This window comes from Sycon ciliatum, chromosome 7 (assembly GCF_964019385.1).
Source record: "Sycon ciliatum chromosome 7, ocSycCili1.1, whole genome shotgun sequence".
In the NCBI taxonomy this organism is placed as follows: domain Eukaryota; kingdom Metazoa; phylum Porifera; class Calcarea; order Leucosolenida; family Sycettidae; genus Sycon; species Sycon ciliatum.
The window spans coordinates 21542000-21564229 of NC_088649.1; the positions used below are offsets into that span (position 1 = coordinate 21542000).

Below are 22230 nucleotides of genomic sequence, written 5' to 3' on the forward strand. Positions count from 1 at the left end.
AATGACAACTAGCTACGAGGAATTGATTGTCCAAGGAAGGGTTCATGCTTTTTTCGGTCCTCCTCGTCGCTGCTCTCGACGCTGGTGACAAATATTTTGCTCGGGATCGACTCTCTTGCTTTTGCAAGCTCTTCTCTCTCCTCTCCGTTGCCTGTTTTTTTTCTAAAGAGAAGACGATCGTGACGGTCGCCTTCTCTATAGGAATTCGCGTGGGCAGCACGAGAGCTTGTGTGGTTCGAATCAGACGCCGTTCTTTGCAAGATTTTATTTTGAACGACGACGACGTTAACAGTACTTGCAAATCTTATTGTCGCGCTGAATACTCCGGGCGTTGAGCTGGAGGTAAGGGAGCTGCGATCTCAGCTTGAGGAGCGATCCCCGAGGTGAGCGATCTCGGCCGTTCAGCAAAATGGAGCTGATTCCGAGTGGCCGATTAATTTATTGTGGCTTGCGCTGCTCCTGCCTGCACAGCGTAACAAGATCATCTATTTTGATGCGGCGATGTATCAATCAAAATCACCGACCCGTCGTTCTCGAAATCCACTCTAAATCTAGCTAGACCTTTCAGGTACAAGTAAACTAACTACCGAACCAAAATTTGGATGAAATGGGCTGCCAAGTGAGCATTGGCGACATGCTGAAAGATAAGCGACAATATCGCTGACGCAGACCAAGTAGTAGTTATGCCAGGCCAAGCGGTATCACAGTAGTCAAGTAAGGGCAATATATAGCAACGATAAAATAAAGCATTTGCAACAGAAAGAGGAAGATGTCTACAGTGGGCTTGAAGAGCCCCGAGGATGCAGCTTGTGCGCTTGCAGACATACTGCACATGGGGTGACCACGACAATTGAAAGTCAATAACAACGCCAAGATGCTTATGCTCTTCAACAATACGAATAGCAACACTTGAAGAAGGAAAACAAAGTGGCGGGGAAGGGGGAGAAGGGAAAATGTTCATAGCTGCCGCACTGAAGATGGGTGAATGACAATAAAATTCCGATCGGGACAAAAATCAGAAAATATATTTCATTTCTCGATCGCTGGCTTGTGTCATTTGTCACTACCCTCACGGCATCGAGGACGTTTGTGAACGTAATATAATTGTCAGATCAGCTTGAAACGACAGATTGTAGCGAGAAGAAGTGTTGTACTTGTTATAACCAATTACACATGAGAATAATAACCATTGGCATGAGAGGTCTCATCAGATTTACACGTGACTCACATTGACAGAAGGCAGAGGATGCAACACAGGTGGAAATGTCTTTGCTGTTAACACATAGATAGTGATTGTACCACCATAATTATGACGTATGAGATCAAAAGGGGACAGATATCACGGACATGAAATTGGAGAAAACTATACTTCATAAATTTGCGGCTTTGTGCTGTTTTAATCCATACACGCTTGGTCTTCTTGTGCTGGAGTTTTGGACATAATTGTCTGGTGGACTTTGCTGCAATCACATTGTAATCGTGGGTGACGTGCTAGCCGCGAGTTCTATCAGTGTGGAGGCTCACGGATTGTCTAGCACTAAGTCCACTTTGGACTGGAGAACAGATACAAGCAAGGAGGCAACGATAAACGGCAACCGTGGGGAGGTAGTCTTCCTACTCCGCGCATCATTCACAACAACTAGTGTTAATTGTTTCAGCACAGTCGATCGTACTTGTGAATTTGGTCCGCGAAGACCACGACATGAAGCCAACACTTTGTTCGACTTGCTCACTTGGTTCCTGCGCCGGACGAATTCTTTCATTTTCTTGAACAGTGTGTATACGTGGCGTTGTAAAGCAGCTGGATGTGCCATTAGCGCTAGAAGTTTAGTGTGTAAATATGACGACAGGTAGCAATGCTTGTCCTTGCGTCTGTCTACTATACCGAACAGGAATGTTCGTGCTTTTTCGAACATGACGGGAATGAGCAACTTGAATAGCTTCGAGCTGATAACCTGTAGAGAATCAATACATTTGTCATCTACATCCCATCTCCCTCGTTCTGCAAGGAGAAGACGCGCTCTTTCCAGTTCCGGCTCCCAGCATCCAAAGCCAGTCTGGCTTTCGTCCATTGAGGTTTGATTTGGTCTCTGAGGATGTGTCACGAAGAACAAGAGCGTCTTAGACACAACTAACAACTTGCAAGCCTCGGTGCTACTGGAGTTCCCGCAGTAATCCTGAGAGGACACTTGCTTCAGGTTGCACCTTTCTATGATGTTTCGGGAATGGTGGACCGTGGCATTTAAATTTTGACTTGATTTCAGCACATCGAATATGGTGTGCAGCTCTGGACGACTTAGAAGCCGTTCCTTTAACGCCTGAACTCGAAATACGGTGAAGGTTAGTAGTGCACAACCGACATTCTCCTTCCAATGCCTCCCTCGGTCAACAATGTGCCTACAGCTCTTTATCTCCTTGCGCATTACTGCGTCAAAGAGAACCATAATGCTTTCGCCCATCTCCGTAACGAAGCAAGTATTGTTTGCAGGATTGCGGGCCGATGATAGCTGTGAAACGCCGCAAAGGCGCTTTGTCAAATCAACCGACTTCTGCAACCCCGAGGGAGCAATACTTCTGCTGGTGTACTTGGTAATGCATTGTACATGTCCACCAATACTGGACATTACCAGTACGTACACAGCGATCAGCCTAAGCATTGTCTTCTCTGTTGTTCGCAAAGACGCTTACTACACCTTATTGCTGGTGATAAAAGCATTCGCCTTTATATGCAAGAAAGTGGTTGCCTGGTCACTGCGATGGAGCGGAGTAGGTAAGACATGCGGGTAGCTCGTAACTATTCTGCAAGTCCACTGACTTTACCGCGTGCCCTAGTGGTCCAGTGAACTGACAGCCTTCCCCAGCAACACCTTTCTTGCTTAAAATTTAATTAATCTTAACCAGAGGGCAATTTTCCATCTTGTTTCTCATTTTACCTTGAGGTCAGGAAGAATGGAAATTGATCACGTCGTCTTCACACAGATGCCGCCGGCATTGAGGAACATTTTTGCTTGTATAGTAAGTGCGTGTGTGCTTGTGTGTATGTGTTTACGCGTGTGTGTGTTTGTGTGTGGCCGTACTGGGATCGTGCTTTCGGCCAGTGTGTACTAGTATGTGTGTGCACGTGTGAATTTCCGTTTGTGTTCCTTTTCTACAATCGGAACACACTTGTAAATTAGCTCTGTTGTTAAAATGGTATATAGCTGTTGCTGGGACCTAATATCAAGTTCTCTAGCAGTCGCAAATTAGCTTTGTTGTTACACGGTTGCACAGCGTCAGTGCTGCGACAGTGTACTTCCTTGTACCGTTGTTTTCATTGAAAAGGCAACGAGAGAAGAGTTATGCCTAACACTGTATTGCACAATGGATGTACACGAGTCATTCGGCCACGGCAGACAGAGATACAGTTTGTGAAAGAAAGAGATCTTTTACTTTTGCAAAACTTTGAAGCTCCATTGTAGCCTTTTCAGTTGTCATCGTTTCACTTCACCTGAGTTCCGCGAACTACGAGCAGTCCGTGGCTACGCCACGTACTCCGATTGTTCCCAATTTTTAAATTTAGAAAAGCGATCCTGTCAGCTTTTCTACTTCGAAGTATTATTGTGTTCACATGGCGCTACCTAACGACACCGCTTTTCAGACACGCGTCTACGTAGCTACGTAAGTTTCTACGTAAGATGCTCGGTACCTGGTCCTCGACCTGGACCAGGGAGCTACTCCATGGCTCCTACCATCGCGCGGCCTACTGGCCGCATGCGTGTGCATTGCAGACTTTTTGTTGTTGCCTTTTCGGTTGTGCATGCACGACGAAATTCCTTCTTTTTGTTGTTGTATACTTTATTTATAGTGGAAATCAAAAGAGGCAAAATGCCTAATAACATTGGAACATTGGAACTCCTTGGAACTCCTTCTTGCATGAGCTGTTTCGGATATTTCGTCTCCTGGCCTGGCTTATTTCGTTTCGGCGCTGCTGAGACCTGCTTTCGCGGAATATTACTCAATGACAGGTGAGTTGACCAGTTCCCTTTGATTCATTTGCTTGTGTTGACTCTTTCATTTACGAAAAGTGTGCTGATTTTGGGCGGAATGCAATAAATAATGGAAAAGCTGACAGGATCTCCTTTCTCAATTTAGCTTTTCCGCTGCCGATGCCTCCTTTTACGGAATACTCAATGACAGCTGATCTCTGAGTTGACCAGTTTCCTTCGATTCATTTGCTTATACTCACCCTTTCATTTACGGAAACGTGTGCTGATTTTATTCGGATTTAGATCCATTTTTATCTCTTTGCCCTGGCCTACAGTGTGCGAAGAACGCGAGTTCACCTTCTTGATGGTAAGGCTTATGTTGCTGATGAGGCTTAGATGTGTTGTCGAAATACTCATGTTCATTGTACATTGGTAATTTACAAGGAAGGCACTGGTCAGTGGTATACTATCGTTCGCAGTTCCCAATCTGGAGGGAAAGGTTCAAGGACCCATTGACCGAGTATGCAAAATAAAATCGCATATCAAGGAAAATCTCCATTATGGAGAGGTTCAGTGACTTGTTTGCTTCATACGAAACAAGCCAATGGGTGGAGTCTCGTCTCGTGAAAATCTCGTACTTGTATGATTGGATTTGTTTACTCGAGTCTGGGCTGTTTGATTTGTGAGTACCGCCGAGATTGCACTGCCCCAAATAAAGTTGCGTGCCGCCAAAGCAAAAATTACGATCTGCAATCTGTTTGTAGTACCTGCCAGAATGTGCTGTACATATATCGTACTTTCTCTGTTGCTGTTTCAGTGGCCGTCATGTTGCTAAAGAAAGGTTCAGTGACTCATTTGTTTCATACGAGACGAGTCGGTGTGGCTTAGAATCTTTCGCTGTAGAAAAAATCTATTCGTATGTCTATTGGAGAAATGTATTCACTGGTTATAAAATAGGTTAAGACAAACTCACAGAATAAATACCATCGGTCCCTTGGTGTTCGTCCTAAAGAGGTTCGACTGGATATCATTCAAACTCACGGCAAAATATGTGTAACATTTTATTATTATGGAGTGCCTTGTTTATCTCTCAGTACCTCCAGAGTACCCTGTAAGAAGGCCTAAGGCCTGCGGGGATTGCCCTATCAAAAATTTGACAATTTGATAATAATGACCTCCAACCTCCAATAGCCTTGCCCCTTTTATCCTCAGGATCAGTGTAGTTATTGGAACGAGGTGCCGGACTCAACAATGTATTTGTTTACATTATAATACCTGTTTATTGTTTCTCCTTTGCTGTGTTGTTTTAGAAAATCGTGGACTAACAGTTTGAAGTCAGTGAACTACTTACAAAAGTTGTATCGACATCAACAGGATTACTATTTCAGAGAAATATGATGCAGGATGACCTTATCACGATAACCCATGATTATAAACAATTATAAACACAAAATCAACAAAAACATCTGCGACACGCACCTGGCTACATTTCTCAGTAAATCTGATTGAGGGTGCGGAAATCTGAAATATCTGAAAGGCAAGGCAATTGTATGACAGTCATGCAATTCTGCAACAGCAACATACACAGAATGACCTGCGTATAGAAAAGTATCACCACCACTAACCACATGTTTCCCCAGCAGAAGAACATGCATTATGCTAGTGCCATTTTCTGCAAGAAAAGGCTTGCACATCAATGCGTATAATACGGTATTGATAAGATGTGAAGGCAATCATTTACATAGGGGCATTCCATTCATTGGTGACAGAAAAAAACAAAAGAAATTATAGCAATAAAAACTGCTTTATGGCAGGTTTCTAAAAAAAGTTATTGTGTTCTAGTCCTGGGTCCGGCCTAGGCTATAGACAATTTATGAAATTGCTTCCAAACTGCCTTGGACTCCGTCTAAAAAGTAAGAAATTAATGAAATGTGATTGCCGAAAATTAAAATTTCACACAAAACCTCACAATAATCACAACACTTGACAATCAAATACTGCTTTCAACACTTGTTTAGTCTGACACTGTACTTGTACTGCACCAACATGCATGCATGGGAAAGAGGATCACGAGGGGAAAAGGTCTTCTAGCTTTTCATCCTGTGTGTGATTATTGTGAGGTTTTGTGTGAAATTTTAATTTTCGGCAATCGCATTTCATTAATTTCTTACTTTTTAGACGATGTCCAAGGCAGTTTGGAAGCAATTTTATAAATTGTCTAGAGCCTAGGCCGGACCCAGGACTAGAACACAATAACGTTTTTTAGAAAGCTGCCATAAAGCAATTTTTATTGCTATAATCAGGAGGGCATCGTCCTTGACTGTTCGTATGTTGCGCGTTAGTAGTATGTATAGGGAGGGCTTTGCGCCAGAACGCTCCCTTTATATACTACTCGGATTGAAGGCCATGTAAATAGATTCTTGACTGAGGAAATAATGATAATCATAGAGCCGTAACGGGTACCCACTGTCAACCAAGATTCCACCTCCAACTGTGAATTGGGAATTTTGAGAGTACATTATTTAGACACGGTTATTCACATAGTTACCAAGTCCAATCCATAACAGCGCACGCCTGGTGCGATCTCGTCTATTAAATTTTAGTTAGTATTGCGTTGACTCGGATGGAGAGCCAAGGATTTATTATAGACATTATAGCGCAACGTGTAGTACCTTGGTCCTTTTTCTTTTGTATAACTTAGTATTATTATTCTTTTATTCCACGATGGCGTGACGCCAATAAGGATGATTAATAAGTGCGATAGAACTGGTACTAGCCAGAAACAGCTAGATGGAAATTAACCGGGAGGCAAGAAGCAATGGATCATGAAAAACAAGCTTGGGCAATAACGTTAGCAGCGGTGGTCGAGACAGTTAAGTACACGTTCGAGATATCAGAAACCAGGGGGATGCGCGGAGCAGGAGCAGGTACTGCTCAAAAGAAGACTGGATGCATTGTTCCGGAAAGAATTTCTACGAGGTTGGGTTGTGATGTCGATAGGGAGTGAGTTGTAGAGGGTGAGGGTACTGTTGATGGTGGAATCTCGGTGCCTGTTCGTGTGTGCGTGTCCGATGGGGTAGGTCCTTGTCTGTCGAAGGGTGTATGGTTGGTGTTGACGTTGTGGTGCAAGATGTGGTTGTTGCAGGTGTGTTGGGAGGTTTGATGGTGGATTTCCCATGCTAGTAGGGCTTGTTTAACAAGGATTCGTGAGCTAAGGGTGGGAAGCCTTGCGTGATGGAGGAGGGAGCTGTGGTGAACTGGTGCAAAGAGGGGAATCCGAAGGCAGATGCGTATAGCGCGGCGTTGAATTCTCTCCAGTGTGTCCCGCTGTTCCTGTGTGGTGTTGGAGAGGGCAAGGCTGCCATATTCGAGAACGGGTCGGATGTAGGTTGTGTATATTAACAATAGGCTGGAAGGGTTCATTGTGTCACGTGTCTTGTGGAGTTGGTGTAGTAGTTTTTTGGCTTTGTTGGTGGTTTCTATGATGTGTTGGGTCCATCGCAAATCGTCTTGGAGTGTAACACCAAGGTGCCTATGTTGGTGGACCTGCTGCAGCCGAGTCGAGTGTAGCGTGATGTGGATGGTGTGTTGGGGTTGGAAGGAAAGGACGACGGTTTTCGTGGTGTTGACGAGGAGAATTGAATTCGCGTTCTCCCTGCTTTCGTGTGCAGGAGAAGACGCAGGTGCGACTTCGGCGATACTTTGGGAATTGTGTGTTGTTCCCTGCGTGGGAGCTCGCGCCTTTCCTGCCATCTTGAAAATTTCACTTGGCTTACAGCCATCCGGGGCACACGAGAAGTCCATCGAACCGTCCACTGGGCAAACCTGCAAGAAAGCACCACTCCCTACTGAACATACCGTTTTTTTAGGGAATTCACCCCTCATCAGTTGAGCTTGAGTAGGCCGAGGAAGCTTTTTTTCTGAATAACACTACATAGTTATACTATAGTGCTCTCCCGACCTAACCATCACCAGGAATACAAATTTGCAGGAATCGTCGCTGAACTAATGGACAGTGCAGTATGAAAGAAAGTTTATGGAACAACCAAGAGACAGAAACATATACTAGCAGCACTGAAAGACGCAAATGTGAGTTGCAACAATAGAAGTAAGAAAACAAACCCGAAATGTGTGCTAATAATGTGCTAGTCCAGTACGACAAAATGATACCGATATTAGAGAGGTTCCGGGGTACGATTTTCCGTGCCAAAATCCGTGTGGGCGCTACGGATTGTTCCAGGCGTGCTCCATACGCAGTCCGTGCGCCAAGCCCTTGAGTAGCCTGTTTTTTATTTGCAACCGCGGGAAAAATCGAGGTGCAAAAAGATGACGACGACACAATTGTTTTGTTGGTATTTTGCAACCTTATTTGGACCTGAACTGGCGTGTGCTGGAGGAATCCTTGTTCATAACTGGTTTGCAGCTGAGGTATGTCCCTTTGTAACCTATGGCACTTTAGCTGAGGTTCGTTGCGCCCAACTGTAGACCATGAAGACCTGTGTTTGCACTACATATTTTTTCGTCGTAATCGTACCATCAACTTGCTTGTCGTGCTGGAGTGGATAGCATAATCGGACACTCTCGGCTTATGCTCTAAGCGAAAGGTAGATATATTTGGGTTTGGATTCCCAAAGCACATCCCAATGAGGCTATGCAAAATGGAGCGGCCCACAATTTCGTGGAGGTATGTCGAATTGTGTGGAATTTTGCACTAAAGTAATTGTGCTTGAACAAGGACGTTTTGGCTGCTTATTTTCCTTGGGCATCTCGACATTGCAAACTAGTCCCCTTGCTGTTGTGTCTTCGACATCTAAACGGAATTTCTATGTAAGTCGTGTGGTTGGGGTCCAGATTTTAATCAAAATCCAGCAGTATTCCTGGCTGCTAATCTAGTTTGCTAAAGTTCTGGCTGAAGGTAGTCGGTTGAACAGTTTCTTTTGTATGTACCATGGTCAGATGGTAGGACGTTCATTACATAATTATAGATGGAGTACATAGTCAAAGAAACTTTTTATGTAGTTTAGCACAGCTGCACAGAAGTGCAGGGCCTGAAACAAAACAAGAGCTGGAGACTCAAGCGTCCGCAGCATATGCGAATGCATTGTGAGAGCATGTGTCTTCGAATTCAGCATCACACACATATGCACACTCACACACACACACACACACACACACACACACACACACACACGCGCACACACACACACACACACACACACACATACACACACACACACACACACATACACACCACACACACACACATACACACCACACACACACACATACACACCACACACACGCACGCACATCTGGCGCTGGTTGGGTGTTGCATACTGAACATTCTGTACTTGCAGCCTTATCTTGATCATGTGTGATAGTTGTGTCACAGGTTTTTGCCCTATTTTCTGGATTCTCTGTGCTTTCTGTAGATGGTCTTGTGCGCTCGTCATCAACAGCACTACACTACTGTAGGTCCAGTGGGCCAATCAGGCTGAACGTCATCATCCAGCTGTGACTGGGGTGGGTGTAGGTAAGTGTCTCTGCGTGCTCTGATGGTCGACTTGTGGCTTCTGGCCTTCAATCATTGTTCTTGCACGGGACCTGCCTCTCATACCCTGTGGTTCACTCGTGTTGGCAGGCTGTGATGCACAGTGGAATCCTTGATGTGGCACTCGATGTACATGTATGTTGTTGCACGCGACAATATTGCTACTGATGGGCTTTGGTGTGATGCTCTGAATAGATGTACCATGAAAGCCTCTTGATTGGTCTCCGCAGTACATTCGCTTGCCTGGCTCGTTTTTGTCGATATTATCCACTGTTGCAATGGAGAACTTTGCGCGAGGTATCTCACTGTTCATTCCGAGCTCTGATTTCTTATCAATGATGGTCTTTTGATATCGCTTGTAGGAGTCGACACCTGCTGTTGCGCCGGCTCGAGCTAGTACTCGCATGAGCTCGCTGGAATTGCTATGTGCATCCACAAAGTCCGAAAGAACAAGCTGGAAAGGGTAAGTGCATGCTGGTGTGCTTGCATGCATCATACATGATAGCACAAACAAGCACCTGATCCTCTTTGCACGGTGGTTGGATGCTTGACTGTAACAGGTTTAATCAAACTTGAAAAGTAAGAGGCCTGGTTGAGCGTGCCTCGACCAGTTATATGCAAAATGTGATAGTATACATGTGGCAATGGCGCCAATGAAGGTGCTAATAGACAGGCGTAAGACGCATGAGGTGCGAGGGAGTGTAAAGTTATAGAGAACAGGGGAAAACTGTTACATCATCCCCCTCCTATGGAGAGGAAGGAGCTTATAACCCAAATGCTCAAGTGGAATAGAGTACAATAAGCGCAAACACGTGCGAGACGAAAAAAAGGCTTCGCAGTGAAGTAACACAATAAGACGACTGAAACTCCATGCAAATAAAGTGTAATAAGCTCAACAAATGTGTAAGGTGAAACTAGAAGTTCAACTGCAAAACTCAGCGGGCAGAAGCCAAGGTTTTGTACTTCTGAAGTGGAACAATGTCATTACCAGATTCATCCAACAAATAATGTTCAGGCTCCCAAGTGGCATCAGAGTAGCCTTGCCACTTGACTAGGTACTGAAGCTGATTCTGCCGGCGGCGGTGACTGAGAATGTAACAGAATGTTACAGAATGTAATGAAGTCATGCGTCGAACCGGAATCTATCAGCATCACTGCACGGCGACCGCCGATCTTTCCCTGTATGCGCAGTAGGTCGTGTTCAGGTTCATTGCCGACGCTGACGTTGCTGACATGACACCTTTCTGCAACGGGACAATTTCCTACAGCTATGGGTGTCTCCGGCTCCGTAGGTTCCTGGAGAGCAACGTCTTCAACCTCCAGAGCTCCGAACCGGTTAGCGACTGGTACCGGCGTGGGCGCTTGGGTCGTCGCCAGTAAGCGCACCCCCTTTCTTACTGGCGACCAGCGTTTGGGTAGCGCTGTCCACCCTCAGTACAGTCTTTAGCGAGGTGGCCTGGCTTCCTGCAAGCAAAGCAGTGTCCCATTGCTCGCAGTTGGACACGCTCTTGGTCCGTCAGCTTGCGGAGGCCCTGACCACGGAAGCTGGGCACGGAACGCGACTCTCTACTGGCTGGTGGCCCCGACGCCGGTGGCCCTGACGACTGCTCCACGGTGTTTGCTGCTATGACAGCTTGCTCCAGGGTACGTGGATGCTCACGCATGACCTGTCGCTGGATGTGCGGCACTAGACCCCTGACGAACAGCAGCGCTCTGGTGTGGTGGTCGATTTCCGGCACTTGCAGGCTGAGGCGAGTGAAAGCAGCAATGTATGCGTCCAGCGACCCGCGCTGCGCTGCGGAAATTAGTCCCATACGCGATGTTTCCTCGTTGTGCCGTGGTCCGTACACATCGCCAAGTGCCGCTTTCAGAGCAGGCCAGTCGGAAAACACTTGGTTAGCTTCCAATGCCGCTATCAACCAAAGACGAGCGTTTCCAGTCAAAAATCCTGCCGCGTAGTCGACCCTCTGTGCCGCATTTGGGAGTGCCAACGACCGTAGGGCCATGTCCATTGCAAACGTCCATTCTTTGAATGTAGCGGAATCTCCTCCAAACACAGGCGGCTCTTTCGTAAGGCGGGGTGTTGGCTCCCACGGTTCCGAGTTCGGATGTATCGTTCGGTTTCCTTGGCTAACGCGCTGAGCGGTCTTGATATCGTTTATCAGCCGAACGACGAGTACGAGGAGCGTAAGCAGAGCGACCAGAACACCTGCCAAAAGCAGAGTAGTAACCATCCTCTGCTACCAGTGTAACAGGTTTAATCAAACTTGAAAAGTAAGAGGCCTGGTTGAGCGTGCCTCGACCAGTTATATGCAAAATGTGATAGTATACATGTGGCAATGGCGCCAATGAAGGTGCTAATAGACAGGCGTAAGACGCATGAGGTGCGAGGGAGTGTAAAGTTATAGAGAACAGGGGAAAACTGTTACATTGACTTCCTTCTGACTTTGATTGGCCGTACATCATCAGCCAAATGTGTCCCCACAACTCACTGTCCACACTATCCACCACTGCGTCCAGCTTCATTTCCGACAGTGAAGTTAGAACGTTATGCTCTTTGTGTTTGAATTCTTGTGCTTGACTTTTGATTAATTTTGTGAGTGCATTGCAGCCGACAGCTCTGACACGAAGGATGATGGGCCACTGGGTTGGCTTGTGTGCTGTGTGCGCTGGGTTTCATTTTGTGCTCTGTGTTTCAGGGTCTCGGATCGTGCAACGGCGAGGGAATTGTATAAGCACAGAACTGTGTCACACCCTGTACGGTACAGGAGCGTACCTCGTTTCTTACTGGTACCATATGACCCATGGCTGAGATGAGCGCCAAGCTTCGAAATAAGGCTGGACAGTAGCCACCGGTTGTTGCAGTTGATGGATGGTAAAGAAGAGGTGAAGAAATCAGCAGCCGTTGCCAGAAGAAGAGAACGGTTCTCGAGGAATGCAAGACAGACGAATCTTGCTGTTGCCAACAATGCGGACTCCTCGGGTGAGGTGCACTGGTGCATTTCGTCTGTTATACTCTGCATCAGGCTCTCCAGCTTGAAGTCAGTAGTCTGACTGTCCACCATATCCAGTTGGCCTTTATAACAGGCTAGGCAAAAAGCACTATCCGCGGTGACCGTAAGACCACGCTCAGCGTGCAGCTGACGTTGAACGGCTCCGACGTTCGGACATTTACGCTTAATTAACACTCCTTATTTGTGCGCTGCACATGGTGCATGTGGGCCTGTTGCTGTCATGTAGCTGCATGTTATGCCGGTTGCAGAGACCCGCTGGCTGATCGTTTAATGCTTGTAATGAAAGTCTACTGCTCTACTGCTTGTAATGAAACTGTGACATGCCGTGGCAAGTCACAACCATCTACTGAGCAGTCTGGTGTTGTTGCGAGTACGGGTACAGGTGTTGGTGGTGGTGCTGGTGCTGCTGCTGCTGCTGCAACATGCTGTGCAGGCATTGCTTCTGTAGGCTGCACGTTGTCAGTGACAGGCATTGGCTCTGCTGAATGATTTATGAGCCTTTTCATGCATTTCTTGCAGATACATGCATTTCGTGGTATTGTAAGATGATGTGCATATTCCCAGCATTGCGTGGTCTCGGCTTGGGCATATCTGCCATCAAGGGGAACATCTTGGCAGGCTACACATGGTCCGCATTGCCTGTCAGGATGCAATTTCAAGCCCTGGCTTTGGCGGCCTATTTGGACTTGGTCACAATGCGGACACTCGTGGTTTCTTCCTGGCCTATAGCAACACCATCTGTCCGCCCATTCGCGTAGTTTTATCAGAGATAGAGCCTTGCAAAATAAGACGGCCCACAATCTCCTGCGACGTATCTACGAAATGGGAAATTGAGAAGAGAAACAAAAAGGCACCGCAACGACGTGAGATGTCGAATATCGTGGTGCACTTTCGAAAATGTGCTCATCACTCACCCTTCTAACACGATAACGGCGCAAAAGCAATCGATATAGGAGGATAAGCCTGTATTCTCAAGGTAACCAATTGTCGAAAATTGAGAAGAATTCGGTATGTCACTAAATTCGTCTTCAAATTTCCCGCGGTTGCAAATAAAAGTGCAACTTTTAGACGCCTTTTTTGAACTTGGCGCACGGACTGTACGATTTTTCGGCACGGAGAATCCGTGTGGACTGGCTTTCACACGAACCATGTTTCGTATGGAGATTTTGTGTCATCGGGTGCAGAAAGATTTTTCGCGTACAAATTTGGTACGAGAAACATCGATTTTCCGCGGGAAGTTTTGATTTCGGTACAAATTTTCAAAATAAAAAGGCATAGTGCGGGAATGTGACGTGTTTGCGATGGTAACCTGGGCAATGACGGCAAACACATACTGTAGGTCCGTACTCCAGAACATTTCACTGCTCGAAAACGACGTATAACAAATCCGTAGCGCCTCTACGGATTTTGGCACGAAAAATCGTACTCCGGAATCTCCCTATTAGCAGAATAATGCGTCGAGAACGGCAATGGCCAAACCAGGCCACTACACTCAAAAGAAAAGCAACTTGAACATGCATTATAGAAATAATTCCACTGAATTACACCAAGTTCCGCAAGCGAAATCGGATTCACGTGCATGAACGTTTAGTTACATTCGCAATCACACGTTGGATTCAGATCTGAGATATTGACATGCATGACAATTGGCTGATGGGAGCGCAGAAAACCTAACGGTAACAGTGAGGTGATTGCTGCAGCAAGGACGACGCGCACAAGAAGGAAGGTCATGTTGCGCAAGTTGATACCCAATACCAACGGCAGTGATAACAGCCTCAGAACTGGATCGTGTACCTTTGATCTTTGCCGGCGAATCCCACAGCATGATGATGAAACTTGGCTTGAGCTCGACAGTTCGTTTCCGTGACGAACGACGGACTTGAAATTGTCGACGTTGAGTAAAAATAACGTTCCAGAGCATTTGAGACGGTAGAAAGGAAAGAAGAAAGCTGTTACAAATTTTGACATTATCTAGCGACTTTATCACCATCCTTCGAGCTTTTTGGGCAAGTGTGGGAAGGAGTTGTAGGTACAGCTTTGAGCCAATGACCTTCAGCGAATCAACACCTGTCAGTGATATAACATTTCTTCCGCTTGGCTAGGAGCTGACGTGCTCCTTCCAGCTCTGGTTCCCATCATCCCAATCCAGTGTGTCCAAATTCGAACGATGTTTGGCTTGGTTTCACACTATGTGTGACCAAGAAAAAGCGAATCGTAGACGTAGCTAACAACCTGCAGGAAATGGGACTACTAGAGTTTCCGCAGTAGAGCCTTGAAGACCCTTGGTTCAGGTTGCACGTTTCTATATTGTAGCGGGAATGGTGAACAGTGGCATTTAGAATTTGACTTGATTTCAGGATAGGATGGACGTTCTTCCGTGCTACTGGGCTCTTGAGTAATTGTATAAGCTGTGCTCTCAGACAATGCACAGCCCGAGAAGAATACACCATCGGTTCCCCTTTCAACTTCGTGTCGGCTCAAAATACTCAAACAGTCGGCTCAAAGAAGAACAAGGATATCTTCCCCATGTCCATAATCGGATATCTTCCCCATGTCCATAATCGGATATCTTTCCCATGTCCATAATCGGATATCTTCCCCATGTCCATAATCGGATATCTTTCCCCATGTCGTGGATATCTTCCCCCATGTCCATAATCGGATATCTTCCCCCATGTCCATAATCGGATAACTTCCCCGTGTCCATAATCGGATATCTTCCCCATGTCCATAATCGGATATCTTCCCCATGTCCATATCCGGATATCTTCCCCATGTCCATAATCGCGATATCTTCCCCATGTCCATAATCGGATATCTTCCCCCATGTCCATAATCGGATATCTTCCCCAATGTCCATGATCGGATATTTTCCCCCATGTCCATAATCGGATATCTTCCCCCATGTCCATAATCGGATATCTTCCCCCATGTCCATAATATAATAATTATATAAATGAGAAAAGCTGTGGAAAACAATAAATTTGATTGCCGGGGTCCTGTGACTGAGTGGAGACGCCGCAGGCCTCCCCCCCCCTACCTACATGCATGACGACTAGCGCAAGAGCTGTTTTTTTGTAGAGGGCGTTGCACTGTAGTAGCAACAGTTCAACGGGGTCAACGCACCGTCCAACCTGGCTACGACCGTCACCAAGAGTACATAAGAGAGTACATGTACTCTTGTCGTCACTGATTGTAGTGGACTGGACATGTTATCAAGGGAGTCGTAAACCTACGACTTCCTGGTACCGGTACTTGTACTTGTAGAACATTGTACAACTGTATGGAATTTGATGCGAACAGGTGGATTATTCCAATTTATGCGATTCGTATGCAATTTGCCTCGAATTATGCGATTATTCGATTTTGGTAAGAATTATGCGAAAAATCATGCTAGAATAATCCGTCAAGGCCTACTGCCGAGCCGCGTCCTTGACTTATCCCCTGCAGGGTGAACATCGTGCACGATCACATTTCAGTCTACCGTCTTTCCGAAATTGCCACTCGAACTTGACAATAGAAGCTGCTTTTCGTATGTGCAGTTACATTGAGCTATGGTGTTTTTGTCTTATGTTTGTGAATCCTTCCCGAAAGCAAATGCAGGATTTTATGCATTCGTGTAATTACTCAGCGTTATTTGCAATAATAATAATAATATTATTAATGACAACTCCTGTGCTGGACGAGTATTTGTTGTCATTGGTTCAATTTATTTTACTCTTCATAGGCTATCAAATCATTTTCTGTATTCGGTCTATTTATATTTATTATTATTATTATACGCATTCCCGCGGCAGCGTCAACCAAGCAGTTATGCTTGATCCACACGTTCGCTTATGCTGGACATTGAAACAAAGCAGATGTAGACAGCTCCTAGAGAATGGGGCTCTACAAAACCAATGATCGAAGTTAGTCCTTCAGTAACATGGAGCGTCATAAAATTGGTCTCATTGGAAAAATGTCATCACTATTGTCTCCTCATGTAGCATCATGGTCAATGGGTGGCCAGATAATTATACGTATGAGGTTGAGTTGCCAGATAATTATTAAAAGATTCAAATAGTAATATTATTATAGAATGGTTGTTATGAGTTGTTAAGGGTGCCATGGCTGTTTCTACTCGTGACGAGGGTGTGCACAAACACTCTTCACCAGCGCGTTCCATGCTGGACGGTCCACAGCAATCCGCTCCAGACGGCGCAAGTCCTCAACACTCCGCAGGTGCCCATTGTTCGACTGCGACAGATCGGTGTGGAGCTTTATTGGTAGTGTCACCCTCGGCCTCCCACGGTACCTCCCCTCGGGTGCCTGAAAGTATTGCTCCATGCTCAATCGTGCTGGCGTGTCCTTACCCAGGCGAAGCACATGCCCGAATAGACTCCAGCGTGAATTTCGGATCAAGTCCGACACCGGTTCCACTCCACATCGGGCATACAACGCCAAATTACTAATCTTTTGTGGCCATGTGATGCCGAGAAGTGACCTGAGTTGCCTTCTATGGAAAGCGTCCAGGGAGCGTTCGCTAGCAACCGTCAGGCCCCAGGTGCCTGAATTATAGAGAAGTATCGGCATGATAAAGGCGCAGTACAACCTCATACGCAGCGGCTCTCGGATCAGTCCTCGGCGCTTCCAAAGAGACCACATGGATCGGAAGGCAGCCTCGGCCAATTGCCTGCGACGTGTCACATCCTCAAGGTCGCCCAGGAGTGACCAGTATCTATAATGAGAGTGTGGTCTGTCCCCGTGGTCACCGGTGTTCATTTCATAACCATAGCCACTTCTTCTTGTTAGACCTTCTCTGGAAGGCCTTTTCTTGCATATTCCAACAGCAGCCAAGGGAGCCAGCTCTCTTGGTTATGCGGACTGGGTCCGATCCTAACGAGCTGTTTTTTATGAACTGTTTTTATGAAGTATCTAATATTGACTGAGTACGAGGTCAATATAGGAAATAAAAGCCGAGTAAAAGACCGAGGCGAAGCCGAGGTCTTTTACGAGGTCTTTGATTTCCTATACTGACCAAGTACGAAGTCAATATTAGATTTATCACGACGAACAGTCCGTATTTCAAATTCCAGAACGATAACCTCATGAATCCCGGTTTTATGATTGCACATTCGTTGCACCACCACCTACTCATGCAATGAAAATGCTGCACTAGGCACCGTTCAACTGCGCAACCCCTAAGCAGTCAAATATTAGCAGTCAATATAGCCCTAAGGAGTGAAATATGCATGAATATGTGACTGCTTAGGTATGGCAAAAATCTATGCGAGTCAATACTAAGGGAGTGATAAATGTTTTTATCACTCCCTTAGTATTGACTCACATAGATTTTTGCCATACCTAAGCAGTCAAATATTCCTGCATATTTCACTCCTTAGGGCTATATTGACTGCTTATATTGGACTTAGGGGTCGCGCAATTGAACGGTGCCTAGTGCAGCATTGTCACTGCATGAGTAGGTGGTGGTGCAACGGTTGTGCAATCATAAAACCGGGATTCACGAGGTTATCGTTTTGGAATTTGAAATACGGACTGTTTGTCGTGATAAATCTAATATTGACTTCGTACTTGGTCAGTATAGGAAATAAAAACCTCGTAAAAGACCTCGGCTTCGCCTCGGTCTTTTACTCGGATTTTATTTCCTATATTGACCTCGTACTCAGTCAATATTAGATACTTATCGGATAGGATATGATTATGTTGAATAAACGAGGTTTGTGGGACACTTGTACGTGACCGTTGTACTGGAGTCTGTGGGAGAGCCTTGCCAGGCCAGGGGCTACACACCTGGGTTCCGGGTATGGAAAAATCCCTGGTGTTGCTCCTTTTTTGTTCCTTTCCTTTTTTTGTTTTTGCTGAGAAAGAAACGTTGCTGGAATTTTACTACTGTAGTATTTGTTCTTGCTGAGAAAGAAACGTTGCTGCATGAAAAGCTTTCTGTTCACGCCAGCGCCTTTGCTCTAGTAACATTGCTGGCTGATAATGGTAATTGCTCGTGATGCTGATGGTGAAGAGAAGCTGGGTTTCTTGGCATTTGAAACTTCCTGACTCTGAGAATGTAGCTTGAACTAAGAGCTCCAAGTATTTTAGTTTTTTGATGTGTCAGACCTATTGTTACAAGCTGCAGAGATGAGGAGCAAGGGAGGCGTTGGATTAATGCCAATGATGGTGTTTATGGCCATGAAGACGCTAGCAGTTTTCACTTGTCAGGAGGACAGCCAAGTTGGAGCAGGCAGATGACAGATTATTTGAGCATTTATAGCAGATCGTCTCAGCACCTCATGATTACTGGTTTCTGACAAATGCCTCTTATTGCTAGTCTGCATTAGACCATAGCAGAATTGATCATGTCACAAGGAGTGTCAAGACTTGATGTCGTAAGGTGATACTCAGATCATGTTGCAACTTCAGGGGAATATTCGTCCTGCCACTGTACGCTCTGCCAGAATTGCATGCGGAAGTCACGTGCCTGTCACAGTGTACATGTACAAGAGACAGCGTGCTTGAATGCTTATGGATGCAAGCGGATGGAGTGTAGACCAGGTGAGAAAAAGTGATCCGGATATTCAACTAGCTTGGACTGCCATTATTAGTTGGCCAGGTGCCTGGCCCATCTGAACATTGCTCCGAACCAATCCACAGAAACAATACCCACACAGGAAGCCAACTGATAAACCCATTCATCAGCTATCAAACCTTTTATCGAAACGTAATGCAGTGCATGCCTACTACTGCTACTCAAACGAGATCAACAGATGCCACATGTCTTAACAGATACAACGCGGAGGCTCAGTATGTTCAAGAACACAGTGCAGTCTAGACAACTAGAACAACGGGTCTTGCACCTAATGTCCCTGATTTGCTTGCCGTATTTAGGTCCTTGCAATTCCCCGAGGGTTACATACCACAGTATGAGATATATGAGGGATCCCCGGCAGCATGATAGATCCATCGGTACGTGAAATTCTCCTGGACGTTTGTGTGTGGTTATAGTGGTACAGGACATGTGATGTACGCCTCTTTGGTCGCTCACACATGATCCAATGACGGCATTGGTTACACTTTATTATCAATTTGTTATGAACTAAGCTTGTCTGCTTACCCACACACTGTACTCTAAAAAGTAGAGACTCTCGCTTGCCATTTTATCTGATAGTTTGACTATGTGCGGTGACACATACATGCATCCCTCTGTTTCTGTTTCTGTCTTTCTGGGTCTGTATGTCTCTAGCTCTGTACCGGCCGCTGTTCTGCACATAATGAAATCGTGTGGCACCGCACATAAGCAATGCAAACGCGTTGCCCCTTGCACACTGTGACAGGCACGTGACTTCTGTATGCAATTCTGGGAGAGCGTACAGTTGCAGGACGAATATTCCCGTGAAGTAGCAACATGATCCGAGTATAATCGTAGGACATCAAGTCTTCACTCTACTTGTGAAATGATCAATTCTGCTATGCTCTAATGCAGACTAGCAATACGAGGCATTTGTCAGATACTAGTAACCATGAGGTACTGAGACTTTGGCAAGCCACCCACTCTGCTATAAATGCTCAAAGTCACAGTAATAAATCTATCATCTGCCTGCTCCAGTTTGGCTGTCCTCTTGACAAGTGAAAACCGCTGGCGTCGTCCGGACCCTGAACACCATTTTTGGCATTAATCCAACGCCTCCCTTGCTCCTCATTTCTGAAGCTCGTAACACTAGGTCTGACACATCGAAAAACTAAAATACAGGGAGCTCTTAGTTCAAGCTACATTTTCAGAGTCAGGAAGTTGGAAATGGCAAGAAACCCAGCTTCCCTTCACCTTATGCAATGTTTTACTAGAGCAAAGGCGCTGGCGGGAACAGAAAGCTTTCCATCCAGCAACGTTTCTTTCTCAGCAAAAACAAGTAAAAAGGAAAGGAACAAAAAAAGGAGCAACACCAGGGATTTGTCCGTACCCGTACCCGGTACCCATACCAGGTGTGTAGCCCCTGGCAAGGCTCTCCCACAGATTCCAATACAAAGGCCACGGCGAAGTGTCCCACTGAGTTGCGGTCGTTTGCCCGGACCGCTGGGACGCGGACACCTACAAAGAGAAGCCTGGCCTGTGACGGTGATTTTTTTATGAAAGAAAATCCTCAAAAATAAATAATCTTGTCCCTTTTACATGACGCATTGAGCTTGACCCGGGTTGAAATTTCGCCCCGGGTTGATTTCAACCCTCCCATGGGCCATGGGTCAAGAAAATCGTACAAACGTACTTCTGTGCGTATTTCGCGCCAAGTTTGAACAGCACTGCAAATGCAATTAGGCCTGGGTGCAGCCGGTGGCAAGCTAACGCCTGTTCGCCAATGGTGGGACAATCTCGTCAGCCACGGTCCCGGGTATGGCTACCACTGCAATGCCCAGAAGTCACTCCTTCTGGTCAAGCCCTCCAGGTACGCAGCTGCTATCGAGATGTTCGAGGGGACCAGTGTGCAGGTCACGTGTGATGGTTGCCGCCACCTTGGTGCACCTTTGGGCACGGATGAGTTTATAGAACAATTTGTCCAGTCCAAGGTCGCCACCTGGTGTGAGGAAGTTGCGCAGCTCACGACCATCGCTGCATCGCAGCCACAGGCCGCCTACTCCGCCTTCACACAGGGCCTGCAAAACAAGTGGTCCTTCCTCTGCCGGACCTCCTCCATCCCGCCGTCCCTGCTTGAACCGCTGGAACACGCAATCAGCGGTCGGCTCATCCCGGCCATCACGGGTCAGGCTCCACCGGGGACAACTGTTCGCTCCCTACTCTCTCTGCCTTGCCGGCTTGGGGGACTGGGTATGGCAGACCCTTGTTCAGTGGCTGAACAGTACACCTCATCCCGAAGGATCACGGCTAGCCTCGTGTCTCGCCTGCTGGAGCAGGAGTCGTCTCTTGGCGACTCTCTGACTCAGCTCCGGACGGTCAAGGCGACGGTTCGGGCCGAGAAGCGGAGCGCGTTCAAGTCTATGGCTGACGCTCTTCGCTCGGATCACCGGGAGCTGGCCCCTGTTCTCGACCTGGCCTCAGAAAAGGGTGCATCCAGCTGGCTGACCTGCCGCCCCCTCAGCCGCCATGGTTTCACACTCAGCAAGGGAGATTTCCGGGATGGCCTGTGCCTCCGGTACGGCTGGACACCTCCTCGGCTCCCAAGCCTCTGCGTGTGCAGTAAGCCGCTGAATGTGAGTCACGCCCTGTCGTGCCCGTTTGGTGGCTTCCCGACGCTGCGACACAACGAGGTGAGGGACATCACCGCCGGAGCTCTAAGGCAGGTCGCTCACAACGTGACAGTGGAACCCCACCTCAAGCCCGTCACCGGAGAGGCCTTCCGCCATCGCACAGCTGTCACGGAGGAGCAAGCTCGGCTGGACGTTGCGGCTAGTGGTGTGTGGGGTGGCCGATTCGAGCGCATCTTTATTGATGTACGGGTGTTCAACCCTTTTGCGTCTTCGAATCGTGCCACCTCCCTCGCTGCTAGCTACAGACGCCATGAACAGGAAAAGCGCCGGAAGTACGAGGAGCGAGTACGTGAAGTTGAGCATGCCTCCTTCGTGCCGGTTGTGCTCTCTGCCTCTGGTGGCTATGGCAAGCATGACAATGCTCTTTTCACGCGGATCGCCTCTCTCCTGGCTGAGAAGAGTAAGGAGTCATACGGGCAGATTATCTCCTTGCTGCGCTGCCGCCTTGGGT

At 46.8% G+C, this 22230-nt stretch overlaps 1 protein-coding gene and 1 long non-coding RNA gene across 3 annotated transcripts; one reads left to right on the plus strand and one right to left on the minus strand.

The window, feature by feature from the left end:
* Positions 1-8241: 8241 nt before the first annotated feature.
* On the plus strand, positions 8242-10037 carry LOC135820601 (uncharacterized). 2 transcript variants are annotated; one of them, XR_010554132.1, is made up of 4 exons: positions 8242-8649; positions 8750-8792; positions 9398-9498; positions 9879-10037. It is a non-coding gene; the product is annotated as an uncharacterized LOC135820601 (long non-coding RNA). The 2 variants fall into 2 exon arrangements; XR_010554131.1 differs by lacking the exon at positions 8750-8792 and having other exon boundaries at positions 8248-8649; positions 9879-10035.
* Positions 10038-16646: 6609 nt separating this feature from the next.
* On the minus strand, positions 16647-17291 carry LOC135821704 (uncharacterized). Its single transcript, XM_065334700.1, has one exon. The coding sequence runs from the start codon at positions 17289-17291 to the stop codon at positions 16647-16649; it is 645 nt and encodes a 214-aa protein (XP_065190772.1).
* Between the last annotated feature and the right edge of the window lie 4939 nt (positions 17292-22230).